Genomic DNA, 21,278 nt, shown 5'->3' on the forward strand with positions numbered 1-21,278 from the left:
TAGATAATGCTTCCTAAGCCCTGGCTCCCTCTTCCTTCTCCTCTGGACACCATTCTGATTGTCCTTAAGCCTGCCGTCCCCCACAGGATGAGTTCTCGGGGACGAGGGGACCTACCCATTGGAGCCTAGTCTTCCATTGCTTGAGTGCATTTGGGTACCCAAGTCAAACCCAACTAGTTGCTGTAGTCAATTCTGACTCATGACAACTCAAAGGATTTCTTCAGTCCTTGCCCAAAGAGCTCTGAGACTACTCCTAAAATTGATGTGGGATTCTTTCTTGCGCAGACTCCTGGGCCCAGGGGTGTGTGGACAGAGCTTAGCTGACCATTTTGGAGTGATTCCAGGTGGTACCCTGGCAGACGGGGTGGAACTGGTATAAAGGGCAGGGCTGTGGAACAAGGGATACATTTGTACTCTGGTTTGGGTATTTTTGTTTTCAAATGAGCACAGACTAATAACTGACGCAAAGTTTCAGCTAGGAATGCCAAGATTTCATGGCATCCAGTTATTTCTGGCCTGCTGCTGGTAATGGATTATTCATATTTTTATAAGCTACCACCCTATCCAGTCAGAGAACCAATTCTAGTGCAGTATTAACTCTTGGCAAACCCTCGAGTGTGGTATGTGAAATCTAACAAACTCATGGTCATTGAGCTGATTCCAACTCATGGAAACACATGTGTTACAGAGCAGAACTGCCCCACTAGGTTTTGTTGGCTGTTTTGTTCTGTTTTATAGAATGTATTCATTCACATGAAAAAATATTCCCCACACATTGTTGAGTGTAGAACAGTAACAAAAACAAACACAGATTCCAAAGCAGTATATGCTTTTTAAAAAGATATACATATCATATGTATAGATAATACACATTAAAAATCACATAAAGATTATTTTCACTATACTATTTTTGGAATGGTAAATTATTTTTATTTTCACAGGTGATTTTTTATATCTTAACTATTTTTGCTTTTATATAAAATATCTTATAATATTTTAGATTTTTGTTGTAATTAGATACAAATACAACTTTCTCCTATTATAAATCTATTGCCATCAAGGCAATTCTAACTCATAGTTTGAATAGTGGGAACTTCAGCTGAAACATGCACAATGTAACTATACCATAACTTGTGTTAGGGCCATCCATAATAGTGACCCTATAAGACATACTAGAAAACTTTTTTTAAAGTATTTATTGTGAGTTCGGTGAAACTTTACAGAGTAAATCTATTTTCCATTCAGCAATTCATATGCTTTTTGTTTCAGGTCATTCATTTCAATCCCCACAATGTAACATCACTCATCCACTGTCTATCTGTGTTTCCCATCTCCATATTCCTTCTTTCTTAACCCTTTCTGCTCTCTGAACTTTGTCCTTGGGAAAATCCTGACCCTTTGAACTAGAATGTTGAATTTTTCTAAGGAGTGAATACCTCCCTAATGCTATTGGTCACCTGATGTTGTTGGTAAATATTTTTGAGTTGGTACAACAGAAAACAAAGATAACCTTTGTTATTTTGAGCCCATTTTTTCAACCGCTGCCCCAATCCATCTCATCCAGGGCTTCCTCTTTTTAGTGCACTTCAACTTTCCTCACTCTGAAGTCTTCTTTGAGGGACTGAGCTCCTCAATAACATATTCAAAGTAGGTGAGACAAACATCACACCATCCTCACATTCTGGGACATTCTAGCTGTGTCTCTCTCAAGGCAATTTTTCTTTTGTTCTTCTGGAAACCCATGATACTTTCAATATTCTTCTCCTGCACCCAAATTCAAAAGCACCAATTCTTCTTCGATTTCCCTTTTTCAAACTCCAAATTTTACCTGTATATGAGGTATTTGAAAATACCGTGGCTTGAGTCAGAGCAACCTTAGTCCTCAAAATCACCTTCTTGTTTGCTGTACTTTAAAGATTTCTGCAGATTTGCCCAATGCAAGAGCTGGTTGGATTTCTTGACTGCTGCTTCCATGAGCATTAATTGTGGATCCAAGATGTAACACCCTATAAGTTGACCTCCCTTTTGGCCATTTAAAATTTTTCCAATTTTTAATATTTTCTGATGTATTTTTATTGATGTTTTTCCTCTGTTTTCTTTTGTTGTTGTTGGTTTTATTTGTTTTTGTTTCAAATGTTGGGCTGTATATGAAGCCCAGGATAGGCAAATCTATGGCAACAGTAACCAGATTAATAATTTCATAGAGGTTAGGCAAGGGGAAATGGAAAAGTAAAAATGAGTATAAGAAAGAATAAAATGTTCTAAAATTGTGATGAGGATTAAACAACTCTTTTAAATATGAGTGAACCTTTGGATTTTAAGATATGTGAATTATATATCAATAAAACAATTTCTTTCTAAACCTCATTTTACGAAGAAGGGGGAAAATATTAACTGCTTGACAACTTCAATCTTTTCTCCATTTATCGTGCTGTCATCTCTTGGTTCAGTGGTGAGGATTCTGATTTCCTTTGCGTTGAGTTGCAGTTCACACTGAAAGCTGTAGGCCTTGATCTTCATCAGCAAGTGCTAAGTAAGGAAGATGTATCACGAAATTTTTCCACCATCTCTTTTCTCAGATATAGTCCATTTTTTGCAGGTGTTTTACATCTGGCGAAATAAAAATACATAATTGACATTTATATTTTTGAAAAGTTATTTGCAATGAATAAGTTGGCTGATTTTCCAAATTCTACCTTGCAATTTTAAACTTCTTTTTATCACTAAGACCATATTTTGCAACTACTTTTCCTTCCTCTTTGTTTCCAACTTTTGTAATCTAATTGCCAATAATTATCAATGATTCAATTTTAAATGGAGGAAGTTGGTGGCATTCTTCAACATCTTCAGTACTAGCGTTATTGGTTCATGTGGACATATGAATAAGGTATCAACTTATCTTCTTTGTAAGCAATATCCTCTCAGAGACAGCTTTGTACTTAAAGATAGATCTCGAAATCTTTTTTGACAATAATTGTGATGCCATTCTTCTTAAATCTGTCATTCCCTCCATAGTAAGCCATATAGTTGTCCAATTAAAAATAGCTAATATGCATTCCATTTCATTTTTTATTTATTCCAATTTTCCCAGGTTCTTAGGTTTTACATTCCACATCCTGATGATTAAAATATGGTTAGAGTCACTTCTTCTCATTATGAGTCATGCCCCGTCAGCAATAAAGACCCTGAAAGCTGTGCTCCCTCCAGATCATTCTGAGTGACTCTGCTTTAAGAGGACAGCTCTTCCTCAGTGGTATTTGGAGTGCCTTCACACCTGAGGGGCTCATTCTCGGGCAGTGTTCTGCTGTATCCAGCAGTGTTCTGCTGCTTTTCATACAATGGCTAATCCCTCTGAAGTGAACAGCCTATTCCCTCTTTATTGTCTGTTCTGAATTTAAAAGCTCCACGGAACCCTTTCGCCTTAGGTGATCACGCTACTGGTATTTGACATACTGATGAGAGAGCTTCCAGCAGCACAAGATGCAAACCACCAAAGCTAAAAATATCCTGACAGACAAATGTGGGTTCACTGGATAGATCTGTCTATTGTTTGGCTGAAAACTGGGCCTCTGGGATTAATTCCCTCCAAGGCCTGTATAATGACCATAGTTTTAGAGAGTCTACCGGTCTCTATCCAACAAGTATATTGTCTTTTTTATTATTATTTTACTGTTGTTGTTCCATAATTTTGTTCCACATTTTTCCCCTACTCTAACCAAGGCTTGTTTTTGGTGAGCCCTTTCAGAGTGGTTGTTAGTAGTAGCCATGCACCATCTAGTTCTTCTGGTCTCAGGGTCGTGACATTTATGATTTGTGTGGACCGTTAGTTCTTTGGACTTTTTCTATGGTCTTTGGTTTTCTTTACCCTTATATACTCAGGGCAGGGAAAGATTAATAGCTGCATGTTCGGTTGCTATTCACAAGTTTAAGACCCTAGGGCTATTTACAAGGTCGGATGTGGAACATTGCTTTTCTGGACTATGTTGTACCAGTTGACCTTGGTGTCCGGAGACCTTCATCCTGAACTCAGAAAAAGTGATTCATTCCTTCAAGGCAGATTATGGCTAAGAAGTTTTCATGTTTCCCTTTGTATGCTCATGGATATATTTTCAACATAGGTAAATATATATGTAGAAATATTGTATATATTTCCCCAATTTTCTGTATTCTTCCCACATGTGTAAAGCTGTGTGCCTATGTGTGTTTCCACTCATAGATTATTGTTAACTGTTATTGCATGATTTACTTCTGTTCTCTTTAGCTCTTATATACCTCCCAGTGTCTTCCTTTGCCTTGAATATTTTTTGCCAACCTCACCCTTATTACATATTACTTGGCTGTGATTTTAATGGAAACAGATTGCCAGACAATATTTCTATATTACCACTGGATGAAGAGTCCCCAGATGGCTCACATGGTTCAGTACTCTAATACTAAATGTAAGGTTGGCAGTTTGAACCCACTCAGAGGCACCTTAAAGAGATCTGGTGGCGCTGCGGGTTATGAGTTGGACACTAAGTATTCAGTTGTTAGCTGGAAAGCCATCAATTCAACTTCCCAGCCATTCTTCAGGAGGCATATGAGTATAGGGTCATGACACGTTGGAATCAACTCCGTGGCAGTGGATGGGTAAGACATGGAGCAGTCCTACTCTACACACATGCGGCTGAATTTATTCAAAGGCAACCAACAACCATCACTATGGAATGGGTTCAAATTACTAAGCTTAAAGTTAGTTGTCAAATGAATACCACGTGTTCCACCTAGCTGTAGGACTAAAACAAGGGAATCCAGCTTCATAACTCGTTAGCAGAGTGAAAACTCATTAGCAGGGGTGAGCACTCATTCGCTTCTTGTAACTTCTCTTTTCATGAGGCTTCAGTGGAAAATGCTGGCTGAAATTTTCACAGAAACAAGCTGCACTGTATCAGAATGGAATCCCCTTGGTTTATTATTAAAATATAAGTACATGGCTTTCTATAATTACTGGTAAAACGTGCTTGGGAACTTTTAATATAATACTGTACATCATAATATATGCTTTAAAATAATTTAATAAAAAATTTTAAATATATTTAATGTGCTATATATTTAACCATGTCTTTAAAAAGAAACAAGGTACATAGACTAAACTTGAATCTGAATATATTTGACATGGAAAAATGCTTCTTTTGCAGCGATTGGGTCCACCAAACACACTTCATCTGCTGGTAAGAGATGTCAAAAAGGTCAGTCTTCCTTTTCTAATCCTTAACAACTGGCATATTTTATTAAAGCATTTCTAAAAATCAGTGTTATTTTCCAAGATGCATAGAATTTTCATTATGTGTGGTATGTGAGACTTACAAAGATTGACCTAAACGTACTCCTTTTAAAGTTAAATATGCATCCCCACCCAATGTACAGACCACCTGAAACATCAGCATGAGTCTAACTGTCCCCCACTTTAAAAGCTCTTTCCAGAAGGTCCTCATCTCACTCTCTCGGTGGGCCATTGATTATCACAGTTGTTCTTGTATTTTCCCATTACGAAGTGGAAGACAGACGTTTCTTACCACTTCCCCTGCTGCTACTAGCGAATTAAAGTCCATGCTTTTGTAGGGCCTAGCTCCGTCATTATTCTATCCTGGAGTTCCTTGAGCCAACTAGAAGAGTAGATTGGCCTAACATACAGGTAAGTGAAGCTTTGCTGCTTCCGTGGTAAAATTCTTGCTTTCCAGACATTCAGGTTGACTCCGGCCAATGCACCATCTGTGCAGCAGGGGGAGTGGATGCACTGTTATAATGCTCAACAGATTTCCAGTCTAATATGAACTAAGAAGAAAAGCCTGGTATCTGATTTCCAAAATATAATAAAGGAAAAATCATATGAATCACAGCAGTGTAATCCACACCTGATCATGGAACGGTAATAGGTGGCATTTTGTCCATTTTTGCATTAGCTCCCTTGACTGGGGAGAGATTCAGAGGCAGCTAATAACAATAGCAATATATACATGATTCAATTTTCTAGAATGAAGTCCATGCATGCATTTATTAATATGTACAGCTTTTATTAATCTTCAGAACAAGGGAGAATAATCCAAGTGATATGATAGTTTTCCATCAGAATCCTACTTAAGCTGGTTATGTTTCTGGAAAATATATAATCATAATATAAGAATTTGGCTTCAACAGTATTTACTGAATTGGAGTAGATCAATGGATTGGCAGACCAAAAAGAATGCCAGAGGCTTTGTGACCCAGTGACCTGGTTTTCCACAAAAGATATCTGATTTTCCCCAGAGGATGATTGATTATAAAGTATAAATGTTCAATATCTACAGCTAACCTGGTCTAGGCCTGCTTAAAAAACAAAAAAGGAATTTAATAATCTTCCATTCTCCAGTTCCATTTCTTCCACCATTCCCATGGGACTCGGTTCAAATCCTTCAGTCTCCCACCACCATAGGCTACCTAGTTTAGTTGAAGCTAGTTCCAAGAAACTCCTACTGTACTGGGTTCTGGTTGTGTCCTGCTCCCCTGGCAGCCTCACCAGGCCCTTACTAGAGTCTATACTCAAACAAGAATACTTCATGACCTGTCCTAATCCACAAGGCTCTCTCCCCATTGTCTGCACTTCCTGTTCCACCAACCTGAGCCCCCAGAGGGGCTTTATTCTTAGACAGTCTTGCCCAATGTCCACCAGTGCCCAAGCAGAATCAGGCCTCTCTTCTCTGCATGCAGCACTTGTTGCTATGTTGGGGTTGTTAATAGTTTTTGTTTTTCCTCTTCTTTCAAAAGCCAGTTCCTTAGGAGCATGCCTGAACCTCCTTATCTTTATGCTAAGTTCCCCACACAATGACAGATAACAACAAAACTAATAACACAGGCATGAATAGTTTAACAAATATGACTAATCTTAATTTAAAGGAGGGCATTTTGGAGGTGTAATCACTGTGAGGAACATCACAGTTATCACCATCATCTCAACCATATGAAATTAACCAATCAATAGATAAACCAAGACCACAATAAGATGCCATTTCACTCTCACTCAAACCAAGAAAACCAAACTCACTGCCATTAAATTAATGCTGACTCATAGCAATCATATAAGAACAGGGTTACACTGCATGTGTGGATTCCTGAGACTGTAGCTTTTGAAGGGAGTTGGAAGCCTCTTCTTGCTCCTGAGGAACCACTGGTGGTTTGAACTGCTGGCCTTGTGGTTAAACGTAAAACCATTACACCAATAGGGCTCTCACCAGGATGGCTAATGGAGTACTGGTTATGTAGTGGATTACGTGTGGCGCTGCTAACCTCAAGGCCAGCAGTTCAAACCTACCAGCCACTCTATGAAAGAAAGATAACTCTGTTGACTCCTATAAACATTTACAGCCTCACAAATCCAAAGGGGGCAATTTTACCTTGTCATAAAGGCCACCGTGAGTCATAATTTGAGTCAACGGCAGTGTTAGGCTGGCTAACATTTAAAATTAATGACAAAATAACAAATGTTAGTGAACATGTAGGAAATTGAAGCTAATAATAATTGATACTGGGATGCCACACTACTGGGAAAAGCAGTGTGGCAGTTTCTCCAAAATATAAAATTTGAAATTAAAAATTGAACTACTATATAACCATATGTCTACTCCCAGCCATATAATCAAAACGTTTAAAAGCAGACACTCAGAGATTGGTACAGCAATATTCATTGTAGCACTATTCACAATAGACAAAGGGTGGAAACTAAGTACTCATCAACAGATGAATGGATAAACAAAATGCAGAACATACATACAATGGAATATTATTGATATCTCCCCTAGCCCCACCCCAGAGCCCTCAGGGAAGAGGAGGAGAAATGAAATGGAAGCCAGCAGGAAAAACTACAATATAGCTTGAAGACATTATACTGAGTTTAAAAAGTCAATCACAAAAGGACAAATATTCTATGACTTCATTTCTATAAGGAAAGACAAGAAAAGGAAAATGTGGAAAGATTTTTAGTGGCTACCAGAAGTAGGCAGCAGGAGAAAAGGTGGAATTAACAATGAAAGAAAAATCACATCAAGGTTAGATTTGCATGGCTGATTATCGTAATTGCTGTCAATAATAGGCATATATGCCTATTAAAAGTTGAATTAACAAAATTTTCTGAGAGGTATATTTATAACCTCAGCCAAAGAAAAGAGAGAGAAGCTTATGAGTCTAATAATATACTATGGGGAAAAAAAAACCTCGGGAGATTTGGCACCTTGGTTTGGCTGTTTAAGGTCATGGTTTCACGACATCCTAATAAATCGGGCTAATAACATTTTTAGTGTTTCTATTCTACCTCTCAGTTCATTATAGAACCTGGGTTCTTAAAAGCTTAGAAGTGGCCATCCTCAGCACAATTAGCCTCTATTCACCTGAAGCAGCAACAGAAAAAGGAGAGTTAACAATAACAGGAGGGTATGCAATGTGTGGTTAGTTGCTCCATGAATAACTGCCGCCTTTGCCATGAAACCCACCTATCATTATTGAACATTTTGATCAAGGAATTTCGATCAAAGGGGAAAGTGAGGAACACAATTTTAAATTCTTATGAACCCTAGACTGGATTTGTGGAGGCTAATGAATCTTGGCGCTATTATTCTGAGATTTGTAAACCTTAGACAAAGCAAAAAATCTTCCCTAAGTCTTCTTGAACAAAACAACCATATAGCTTAACTAGTGTTAAGTGTCTACCTCAGGCTTTATGATCTACCAATGGCACATGACCATGCAGTGTTTTGTTTTGCTGTGCATAAGGTTCTGTGGGTGGGAGACAACTCAGTGGCACCTGACAACAACAACAACAAAAACAACAACAACAACAACATGACAATCTAATAATCTATGAATTTAGAAAAGAATACTGAAAGAATGGACTCGCAAAGGAATAATTAAAAGTCTTAGATGGAGTAGAGCCAGAATTTTGCTTAGAAGCAAGGTGAGACTTTGTCTCATCTATGTTGGCCATGTTGTCAGGAGAGGCCAGTCCCTGGAGGGCATCATGCTTGGTGAAGTAGGAGGTAGAGAAAAAGAAGGCCTTCAGCAGGATGAAAGGACCTAGTGGCTACAACAATGGGATCAAATATACAAATAACTGTGGGGAGAATACAGGGTGGGGCAGTTTTACTCTATTTTACCTACGGTGGCTAAGAGTCAGAACCAACTCCACAACTTAACAATAATAACAACATAGGATCGAATGGACAACAGAAACTTCAGAGGAATCTTAGGGAATGACAACTCGGAAAAGTATAAAGGTTGCACAACTATTATAATGAATGTGATCGATGTCATTGAATAGTGCATGCAGAAACTGTTGAAATGAATAGGTATTCTCGGCAACAAGAGAAAATCTTTAAAATAGGTATACCAATAGATGAGTTGGCTCCAACTTAGGGTGATCTCATGTGCGTCAGAGCAAAACTAGGTTCCGTAGGATTTTCATGACCATGATCTTTTGGAAGTATATGGTCCAATCTTTCTTCTGAGGTAACTCTGGGTGGACATTAATCTCTAAACTTCCATTTAGTAACTGAGTAAATTAATCATTTGCAACACCCAAGGACACTGGGCACTAGGCAGCACTGAGTACCCAGCAGCACCAGCTCTACCCCACTCCAACTGACTTCTAAATGTGGGGAGATAATCCATCCTCAGACAAGCAACAGGAGCGGCTCCAAGGAGGCACAAGTCAGGTCCAAAAAAAGAAAAGCCATTGTTGCTCAGACGTGACTTTACTGGGAATTCAAAGAGCAATGTCCACATTCTCATAATGGACTGTCAAATATTGACTGCCCCCAAGGTAGAAGTCCATACAGGGAAAGGAGGGAAGGTGTGTTTATATACCTAGTGCGTATGTGCAAGGGATCCAGACAAGGGCCTCGGGGGCAGGGACATGTTGAATCTATGATGGATAGGATTGTTTTTGTACTGGTTAATGGGTTACCACTGATGTTATCATGCAGGCAGCTGCTTGGTTTGCTTTTTCCTGTCCTAGATTACTGCCCTGTAAGGTACTCTAGTTATTTTACAGAGTCCTTTATAGACAAAATTAATCTTGTATTGATTGTTAAGGGTTCTTTTGGGGTGGAGGGAGCACTGTCTTTTGGGGGCTATCACTCTCCCCTCACATGGTGACCTTTTGGCAGATCTTCTTCACCCTTGATGTACAGCTCCCCCCCTCCACTGTCACATCCCAATCACCCAAAGTAGTTTGGGTGTTTTTACATTTAAAAAAATTATTTTATTGGGGGCTCATGCAACTCTTATCACAATTCATACATACAACCACTGTGTCAAGCACATTTGTATTTGTTGTCATGATCCTTTTCAAAACATTTTCTTTCTACTTGAGCCCTTGGTATCAGATCCTCACTTTTCCCCCTCCTGCACCAGTCCTCCCTCCCTCATGAACCCTTGGTAATTTATAAATTATGTCTTACACTGACCGATGTCCCACCCACTTTTCTGTTGTCTGTCCCCCTGGGAGGGGGTTCTATACAAGTATTGTTAAGCATTTTTGTTTTGTTTTGTTTTTCTGATAGAGTTTTTAATGTTTTCTTATAAGGACTCAGACCCTGTCTCTTGCTTACAGGGAAACCTTCCGCCTGATTATCACATCAGCCTCATTGACATAGGACTGGTACTCGAGTACCTCATGGGAGGAGCTTACCGCTGCAACTACACTCGGAAAAGTTTCCGGACCCTTTACAACAACTTGTTTGGACCAAAGAGGGTAGAACTAAATTAGCCTATAGTGTTCTGTGGCTTCCAGAGTAATACTGGGTTCCTTGCTTTCATTTTTCAATAACTCAAGCTATTCAAACCAAATTCATCCCTTTACCCCCAAGTATACCTACCTTCCCTCCTCCTCCAGTGACTCTAAGGTATGAAGCTTCACCATCCTACCAAACAAATGTATCCCTCACACCCAAACACGCCTTGCCTTTCTCTCACTGTGCCTGCAAAGCCTGGCCATCTGAGAAGACCAGCAGACTCAGACCTTGAGTCACTCTCGTTCTAATTGACAGCATAGCCCATCCGCTGTATCTGTACTCCTGTGTCCTGGTAGCCTGCTTCCTATACTCTTTTGCTTCCTTTTCTGCCCTCTGCAATCTGTCCTACCACTGTAGCTTCCATAATCCTTCAGAACCATGGGGCATGGTAGCACTTACCTTTTCAAGAGCTCCCTGCCATTCCCCATTACTTGGAGAATCATGGTGAAATGTACTATCTCAGCTTCTAGGCCTCTCCCTTACCCATTGCCAACCAATTATGGTGGATCCCTCCTGTCTCCACATTGTGGGCCTCTGCTAAAGTCAAGTTCTAGTGATGTGCCTGCTGTTTCTTTGCCCTTGATCAGTGCCTTTCAAAAATCCTACCCGTATTGCATGTTTGTTTGAAATGATGGGTCTTTCTTGAAGGGACTCTGCTCCTCCTACTTAGAGCCTCATAGTTCTGTGTTTGGATTTATATTCCGTGTTTGGATTTATATTTTAGAACTCCTTTGGTTCTTCCTGGAATAAGGGTCACTTTGTGCAACTCTTTCTCCTCAAATGATTTTTGTGGACCGAAGCATATTTTTCATGTTAAAACATCCCCCTTCTTTTGATACTGTTAATAATACAAAGCACTTTTTAATCCATACTTTCTACTACTAACACTAATTCCCCCCCAAAAAAACCTAAAAAACAAAACTCACTGCTGTTAAGTCGATGCCAACCTACAATGACCCTATAGGACAGAGTAGCACTGGCCCTGTGGGTTTCCCAGACTGTAATTCTCTGGGAGTCGAAAGCCTCATCTGTTTCCCATGCAGCGGCTGGTGACCCTGCAATGCACAGCCCAATGGGCAACCACTACACCACCAGGGGTCTAACACTGATGCCACTCTCTTATAGTAACAGTACTGCTATTAAATTAGTTATTGAATAAATTTATTTTCCATTTTCATTATGCAGCCTAAAGCTCTTAAACTTCTGGGAATGGAAGTAAGTAAAATTATTTTCAATAATTTCTGTAGTCGTTTTCAGATATATGTTAGTTTTGTATTCAATGTATCTTAATTTTATATTTGTTTAATGCAATTGAATCAAATTTGTTTTCTGGAAATAAACCCACTATACTCCTCATCAAAATTTACTTAAATGATTAAGCCAAATTACGTGTAAGTATCATGTATGTAAGAGTAAAAATTACCCAATTCAAGTTTTAAAATTAGCAAAACAACAATTTTTAAAACAGACAGAGGTTAAACAAAATGTGCAAAAATAATTCTAAAAAACCAGAATTCTTTCCAGGAATTAAAATATAATTTATTATTAGTAACTCTAGTGCATATTTTATAGCACATCAATAAGTCAAAAAAGGAGGAAGAAAGAATGATATAATCTTACTCTCCAATAGACATTGAAAAGAAATATAATCCTCAATTTTGAAAAAAGTTAATTCACTGGAAATATCATGGTAAAGTAAAAGTATCTTATTCAGGCTACTAATAAACTCTTGATCACTAGCTATTAAAGAGATTCAAATCAAAGCTAATCAAAGCATTCCCACTGCCATTGAGTCAATTCCAACTCGTCGCAACCCGATCAGATAGAGTAGAACTGGCCCTGTGGGTTTCTAAAATTGTAAATCTTTGTGGAAGTAGAAATCCTCATTTTTCTTCCACAAAGCAGCTTGTGGTTTTGAGTTACTGACCTTGAACTTAGCAACCCAGGGACTTGACCCACTTGTTGATAAAGATCAAGATTTGTAGCCTTCAGTCTGGATTACAAGTCAAGGTAAAGGAAACAAAAATCCTCACAACTGGACCAGTATGATAAACAGAGTTACCATCTCAGAAACCCACAAGTGTAGTTCTACCCAGTCCTATTAGGTCGCTATGAACCCGAATAGACTGAACAGCAGTGGGTTTGGATATTTGGAGTTTGGCGGGCAGTATCTAAGGTCTTAAAAGCAGCGACTTCAGATATAATGATTGGTCTTTTCCTGTCTGGAATAAAAGAAAGTGAAAGAAATGAGCTACAGTTTCCTCTAAAGAACAGAAAAACTAGATGTTGCCTGACTACCACTACCAACCTCGCTAACCAGAGGAACAACAGAAAGTCTCCATTAGAATTAGATAAAAATGTAAAATAAAACCAAATTCATAGAAGAAACTAAATTTATAGTGGATTATGGCAGATATGGTTATTAAATTTCTTTTCCTCAACCATTTTATTGGAAGCCAATACAGACATCATACCATTCCATAATTTAATCACATCAAACAGTTTTGTATAATTGCTACCACAGCAGTTTCAAAACATTCTCTTCCTTCTTAAACTCCTTGATACCAACTCCCCCTTTATTACCCCAACTCCCAATCCCCCAGGAACCCTTATTCTACTCGCTGTCTCTATAGGTTCATCAGTCTTGCATTTCAGATACTGAAAAACATATCACAAAAATTCAAGAGGGTTACCCCAATAACAAAATACATCTGTGATAAACCCCCATATGAACACACACACACACACACACACACACACACACACACAGAGAAAATGTTGAAAACTAGATCAGTTCCAACATGCATCAAAGAAGGGATACACTGACAAGAATTTATAGGTTAAAATTTAACACCTTTTGACCCCTTTTAAAATAGCTTTAGGTTTTAAGATTTTCTGCTTTCTTTTAGATTTCCCCCTATTTTATCTTGTTATTGTTGTTAGATTTTTTCATTTCTTTATTTTTAATGTCTTTTTAAATATATATCTAAAACCCAGGATGGTTGAATCTAGAGATCATAAATGGTTTCTTGGGGGTATGACAGGGGACTTTGGAGGAAATGGGAAGCTAATAACAAGGAGTCCAAGAAAGAAAATGTTATGAAATTGATTGTAGTAATGATTGTACAACTGTTCTTGATACTATTGAAATATTGGGTTGCATGATATGTGAATTATGTCCCAATAAAACTTTAAAAAAATAAAATTTCCCACCACAATAAAGACCAAGCTTACTGGATTGGTAAAGAATACAGGGGTTTCCCAAGACTATTGCCCTAAGATATCCCAACAATAAATTGGCTTTAAAATGAAAGAACAACACTCATGAGGCATGTGTTCATTATCAATCTGCTATAGGAGAACAAACAGATTACATCTACCTAAAAGTAAAGATGAGAAGGCAAGGTGCGGGGCAGGGAAATGGGAGGGATGGAAATAGGAAAGAGGGGGTAGATATGGGGAGTGTACTAACACATTTGGGGGATAACAATCAATATCAGTTTTAAATTGTTTACTTATAATAAGTATGCATCATTTAAAAATAATAAATACTTAAGATGTATTTAAGCAGTCTATTACCTCTAAAAAAAGTTTTTTCTTTGTGGCAGTAGTTCAGAAACACTGCTACACATTTTTGGCCAACCCTAGCAAATGTGCTCTTCTTCCCTCAGGATGATGAGCCTCCAGCCAAAGGAAAGAAAAAGAAGAAGAAGAAAAAGGAGGAAGAAATCGACATTGATTTGGATGACCCTTCAGTGAGTCGTTTTCAGTACCCCTTCCATGAGCTGATGGTGTGGGCCGTGCTCATGAAACGCCAGAGAATGGCCATCTTCCTCTGGCAGCGAGGTGAGGAGAGCATGGCGAAGGCCCTCGTGGCCTGCAAACTCTACAAAGCCATGGCCCAGGAGTCCTCCGAGAGTGAGCTGGTGGATGACATCTCCCAGGACTTGGACAACAACTCAAAGTTAGTGTACAGAGGGGGCTGATAGACCAAGAGACATTGTTGACCTGAGTATTTGTCCCTTTGAGCGAGCAGTTACAAAATGAATTTCTGACTTAGAATGATGATATCTCATGTTTATTCATGAATCATTTTGCCCACCATGTCAATAGGTTTCTTGATGCTTCTCAAATACAGTTAGTCCTACATTTCTGGATAGGACTTGTTTTTATTCACTGCCTTTTCATGCAAACTATTAAAACACAAATTTAATATAAACAACAGAATGAATTTCCATAGGAAACACATAAAGAGGGGTACTACATTATAGTAGACAAGAAATCAAAGACACATTGCATTGAGTACATCTAATGCACAGACCTCTTTAGAGGATTGAAAAGCAAGAATGTTACTTTGAAGACCAAGGTGCATCTGGCCCAAGCCATGGTCTTTTCAATTGTCTCATATGCATATGAAAACTGGACATTGAATAAGGTAGAACAAAGAAGAATTGATGCATGGGAATTGTGGTGCTGGTGAAGAATATTGAAAATACCATGCACTGCCAACCGGCCAAACAAATCCGTCTTGGAATAAGTATGGCCACAGTGCTCCTTAGAGGCAAGGATGCAAGACTTTGCCTTACATGCTTTGGACATATTGTCAGGAGAGGCAGTCCCTTGAGAAGAACATCATGCTTGGCAAAGTCCAGGGGAAGTGAAAAGGAGGAAGGCCCTCAATTAGATTTTGGCACAGCGGCTTCAACAATGGGCTCAAGCACTGGGAAAATTGTGAGGATGGAGAGGAACTGGGCAGCTTCATTCTGTTGCTGTGGCTGCCATGGGTCAGGATGGACTGGATGGCACACGACAAACATGCATAGCACTGTTTCGTTCCATTCTACATGGTGTCACTATGGTTGGAACCTATTCCAGAACAGCTAACCATAATCAATGCCCTGGCTCTGAACTCCTTGAGGGAAGCAACTTCGATGTCTCTTTTCTGTGTCCTGGGGGTCTGAGGGACATATCTTGGGTCCTTAAAGTTATATTTACAGTAAGAGCTGTCCCACATTATAGTCAGTTCCAATACAGTCCCTATCCCAGGCTACATTGCCAGCAGCCAGGGACATAACTTTTGAATATCTTGCTTTGTAGAGAATGTCAAAAGACTTTGTGGCTCCATAATAGTCCTATAGACATACTGTATATATTTGTGTATAAACTGAGATTTTCAGCACAAAAAATGTGCTGAAAAACTGGGGTTCGGCTTATACACAGGTCAGTGACATGAATGGATGTCATTTGATCAAGCCCAACTAACAAAAGGCGGAAATCTCATGAAGCCTGACATAGAGTTAATAGCAAAGTGGGTTTGAGATGCATAGGAAGACATTCCAGAAGACATGGTGTGACATGCCTTCCAGAAATGTAGTATTAGTAATGCTATGGATGGCAGTGAAAACTGCGCTTTGTGTGAAAATGACAGCAGTGATGGTGATGACGGCGATCTCAGTGAGGACAGTGTCTATGATGACCTCACACCAGCTGAAGCTCTGCATTGGGATATGGATAATGATGAGGAATCCAGTTTTGAAGGATTTTAACTCTTTACATTTTAGCTTGGTTGCTGATTGAGCTCAGGGAATAGTACTCTTAAGGTATCATTGTTGATACCTCATTGTTTTTGTTGTACCTATTTTCCACTTACTGTGCTGGTTTACTAATGTTAAATGACTTGTTGTCCTTTTATTTATTTAGAATAAATATTTAAATGCATTACCCCACTGATGTCTCAATTTTTAGTAATTTTATTTTCATTTGTGTTGATTATTGAAACTCACCAATAGCTTCTGCAGTTTCCACCTTAGGCTTATACTCGAGCCAATCAGTTTTTCTGGTTTCCTAGGTAATAATTAGGTACCTCAGCTTATAGTCAGGTTGGCTTATATTCGAGTATATATGGTATATCTTTAGAAAAGATTTGTGGCCAATCTGGCCTTATGCCTAGTCCATCTCTTTTCCTTCAGAGACTTTGGCCAGCTTGCTGTGGAGTTGTTGGACCAGTCCTACAAGCATGATGAACAGATCGCCATGAAACTTCTGACGTATGAGCTGAAAAACTGGAGCAACTCAACGTGCCTCAAACTCGCTGTGGCAGCCAAACACCGAGACTTCATAGCCCACACCTGCAGCCAGATGCTGTTGACTGATATGTGGATGGGAAGACTAAGGATGAGGAAAAATCCCGGTCTGAAGGTATGTATGATATCGGTGTTACTAAAAGGAAGAGCAATGGCAATGGATACTTATTGAATATCTACTCTGGGCCAGGTTGAGCTAAGCACTTCCTGTGTATTTTTTTTTTATTCACCTCAACAATCCTTAGAGAAAGATTCTGCAATGATCCTTACTTATAGCTAATGAAATTGGTATGAGGATAAGAAAAGACAACTTGTGTTATACTGTATAGCATAATGTCTGACGAATAGACAGCACTCAACTCATTAAAATATAAACATTATTTCTGACCAATTCTAATGAAATAAGCTTATCAAATTTGCATATTGATAAGTAAATAAATAGCTTGCAGAACACCAAGAATGAAAATATTCTAAAGCTTCTTAAAAAAATACCACAGGAAATTGAACCAGGAATTTTTATTTTAACCAAGCTAGCTATTTAAAGACATAAGGATTGAAGACTTCCCATACGATAGCAGACTAGGCAGACACTCTACCCAGAATCTCTACAACAAAGTCAAATGAGACCAAGTGAACCAGATCAACTTGGAACTCTGAACTTCAGAGGAAAAGACAAAGAAATGAATTGAATGTGGACTAGGAGAAGCAGCTGAACCAAAGTGGTCAGAGAGGAGAGAGACAAAACAGGTGACACAGTGCACCCATTCTGAACTTTTGAAAGCAGTTTCCACACCAATGGCTGGCGCCCAGAAAGGTGTAATCTTTCCCTTCTTCCCCACATTCTCCTGGCAATCATCCCCCATCCTTACCCATTCAGGGGCTGGTGACACCACCCACACCACACACACACACACACACACGATATCTGCGGTTAGGCATGCACTCTCATGGATCAGGTGCTGGTACATGCCCCCCTGTGTCAGATCAATAGAATTTCCAGTGCCAGAATAAGAATCTGCCATCAGTCACATCTTGTGAGGTAGGGACTCCCTCCAGAACCAGTTGTCCTGGGCCAGCTGCCCTCTAGCCCTAGAAGTTTCTTTCTAGAATAAGAACTTCAGAAATTACAGAACTAATTCCAGATCAGGTAGCCTGAGCCAGCAAGAACTCCATCTTGGACTGGAGGTCCTGCCCTATCCATCTCCCCAGTCCTCCATGATAGACCTATATCAGGTGACCTACCCACCCCCACCCCCAGTTTTGACATGCTAGGTCCTGCCCCTTTCTCACTCTGATTTACATATTTCTTTGTGTTTTTCTTTTTTATTCTTACTCTTTCCTTTCTATTTTCCTATCTCTGCTTTATTCTATTTTCCTCCCATGCCCACTTAATGGTTTGTTTACTGTTGTATTTTTTTATTTTCTGTTTCCCCTATCCCTAGTTTTAGTTAAGGAGCCCTGATGGTATAGTGATTATGCATTGAACTGCTAACTTTGAAGTCAGCAGTTCAAAACTACCAACAGCTCCACAGGAGAAAGAGGAGGCTTTTTACTCCCCTACAGAGTTGCAGTCTCAGAACTCACAAGGAAGATTTACTCTGTCCTATAGGATCACTATGCGTCAGCATCAACTGTTGGGCCAGAGAAAATTAATTGAAGAGTTATTGGAAGAAAATTTTCCTAATATCATGAAATATAAGAAGATAAGCACTCCAGAAGATATGCACAAACCTCAAAAGAAAATCACCAAGACATATCATAATCAAGCTTTCCTGGCTGAAGAAAAGGAAAGAATCTTGAAGTGAAATTGTGAAAAATAAAAAGCTACCATTAAGGAAAACCAAAAAGGAGAAACAATGCAGGCAATGGAATAACAAATTAAAATTCTGAAATTAAAAATTGCCAACCAAGAATTTTTTCCAAGTAAAATGTTCCTTCAAATATAACAATGAAATTAGGGCATTTCCAAATAAACAGAAATTAAAGGATTTAAGGAATTTAAGGGAGTGAAAAGAAACAAGAAAAACTTTATAAGAAAAAATAAAGGTATTTCTTCACACAGAGACCCAACAACAGAACAAAAGCAACCTGAAATTATCACATATGTCAACCCAGAAGTCAAATTCATGAAAACCCATATGTGTATAAGAAAGAGCTTTATATAAAAGAGCAATTGTGTATTGAGAAAATATCCCATCCCAGTCCAATCAATATTAACCCATATGTCTGATACCAATATATAAATTCCTCTTCAGACTCACATAACACATGCAATGGTGCAGATTGCAGGAAGATCACAGGCCAGTGGGTAGAAAGTCTTGTGGATCCAGCAGTGGTGGAAGCATCTCAGCACTGGTTTGGGTCTCCACGTATCTCCTCCAGCTCCAAGGCTCTGTCTTCATCAGTGTAGCTCCATGTAGCTTGTCAACAGGAATGTCTTGCCAGGAGTAAAGCAGAGAGTGTATCTGACCTCCAGTGAGCTATTTTTCTTCTTCAAGCCTCCAAATGAGGTCACCAAGCTGTGACATGATTAACAGGCTAGACTCCACCCCTTCACAAGTTGACATGAGATTATGTAACTATCACATCAACGTAGATATAAAAGTATCCAAAGTAAAACAAACTTACAATACTGGAAATGGTGAATCAATATCAGTTTGTAAATGAAGACAATTACAAAGTCAGAAGGAATAGTGTGGTCACAGAACTCCCAAATGGAGAGAAAGCCTGGAACAATTTAAAATAGAATAATTGGGAGGAAATATAAAACTTACAGGATTTTTTTTGCAAATAATTAATCTTATCAAAAAAGAGGAAAATAATAGTAAGAACTAAAACAATAGGATTGAAAGAATGATAAGAAAATTGATAAACAGAGAAATTGGGGTGGGGCGGGGGAGATGGCCACCAGATAACAAGCATAGGAAGATCTCAACAACTACCAGTGAGGTTTCACTAGGAGGGATTTCCTGGATGTGAGAAAATCAACTTAAAAGCTAAGTAGACCTAAGTTTCTCAAAGTAGGAGATCAGCAATGCCTGCTGACAAACTCCGCTGAACCATTGACCGGGGACATGAGCCACTTCTGTGTGCCCCTCTCCTCCTTGGAACAGCTGATTCTTCCCAGCCCCTAAGGCAACTGAGGCAGCCAAACCTCTGACCTCCACTGGACTTTGAGGCCCTGCGTGGGTAGCAGAATATGTGGGCAGCTTGTTGCAGATATCCTCAGTATGCAAGCTAAACTTTTCGCCATTTTTTCCCCTCCTTCTTATCTGCTTTCTTTTCCACACTGTCCCCCCAACAGGACCCCAATTAACCATGTGACATGGACATACACACAATTACAATACCAATGCACTTTTTTGGAATTTTGCTTTATTATAATACTTATTATTCTACTTCTCTCCCACTTCTTCATCTGATGCAACCCCAATCACCTGAGAATACACATACTCTCAAGGCGAAAAGAGACCGGCCTACATATTGGGGCATATATTTAAACAAGGACTCTTGCATTGGTGAGTGCACAGACCCATGCATATCCACACTGCCGTAGCCATCGAATTCAAGCACCTACACCCAAGTCACACCCAAGTCTGTTGTCTTTTTACCTCCTTTTCTCTGCAAAGTCAAAACTTTTTGTCCTTTTCCCTCTTCCTTATGTCTTTCTTTTTTTATCTTCTTCCCCTTCAAGAGATGTAGAACACATTCATGGGGACAGTGGAAGAAATTTTAAAAACTAAATCCTTAAACCAAAAGGAGTACCAGAAGATAAACAGTGAGATAACAGTGTAACATTTTAGTACATACTAAAGTATCGGAATAATAGAATGGAAGAACAGGAAAACTGAATCCATGAGCTTAAAGACAATCACTGACAAGAATTAGTGAGAGAAATAATCAACAAAAATCAGGAAAGGAATCCAAGTAAAGCCTGAAAATTATGTGGGACATTATCAAGAGAAACAACCTAAGACGCATTAGGATCCTAGAGCAAGAAGAAACAAATAAACAAATCTACAGAGAAAATAGTATGGAAAAGCCATAGGACATTTCCCCAACTTGACAAAGAAAGTGAAAATAACTATTCAAAAAGCTGACAGAACCCCAAATAGGTTGGACCACAAAAGAAAAATGTTACAATACATTGTAGTCAACTTCTCCAGTTCTAAGAAAAGGAGAAAATCCCGAGGGCAGCTAGAGAAAAAAGAATGGTTGCTTACAAAGATAAACTGATAAGAGTAGCCTCAAACTTCTCAGCAGAAGCTATGCAGGCACAAAGACAATGGAGTGACATTTAAGAAATTCTGAAAGGAAAAACACCTGCCAACCAATAACTCTATATTCAACAAAATTTATCCCCTTAATTACAGGAGGATAAATAAAGCATAAATAA

The 21,278-nt window shown here is 38.9% G+C and overlaps 1 protein-coding gene across 1 annotated transcript in view; it reads left to right on the forward strand.

The window, feature by feature from the left end:
• The window catches only part of TRPM1 (transient receptor potential cation channel subfamily M member 1), a 99,636-nt gene that overhangs the window by 22,889 nt on the left and 55,469 nt on the right, over positions 1-21,278 (forward strand). The window contains 5 exon segments of the mRNA XM_075535357.1: positions 5,178-5,228; positions 10,619-10,759; positions 11,985-12,014; positions 14,471-14,763; positions 16,769-16,997. Coding sequence (XP_075391472.1) covers positions 5,178-5,228; positions 10,619-10,759; positions 11,985-12,014; positions 14,471-14,763; positions 16,769-16,997 — 744 coding nt within the window.

Source organism: Tenrec ecaudatus, chromosome 17 (genome assembly GCF_050624435.1).
Source record: "Tenrec ecaudatus isolate mTenEca1 chromosome 17, mTenEca1.hap1, whole genome shotgun sequence".
Lineage (NCBI taxonomy): Eukaryota > Metazoa > Chordata > Mammalia > Afrosoricida > Tenrecidae > Tenrec > Tenrec ecaudatus.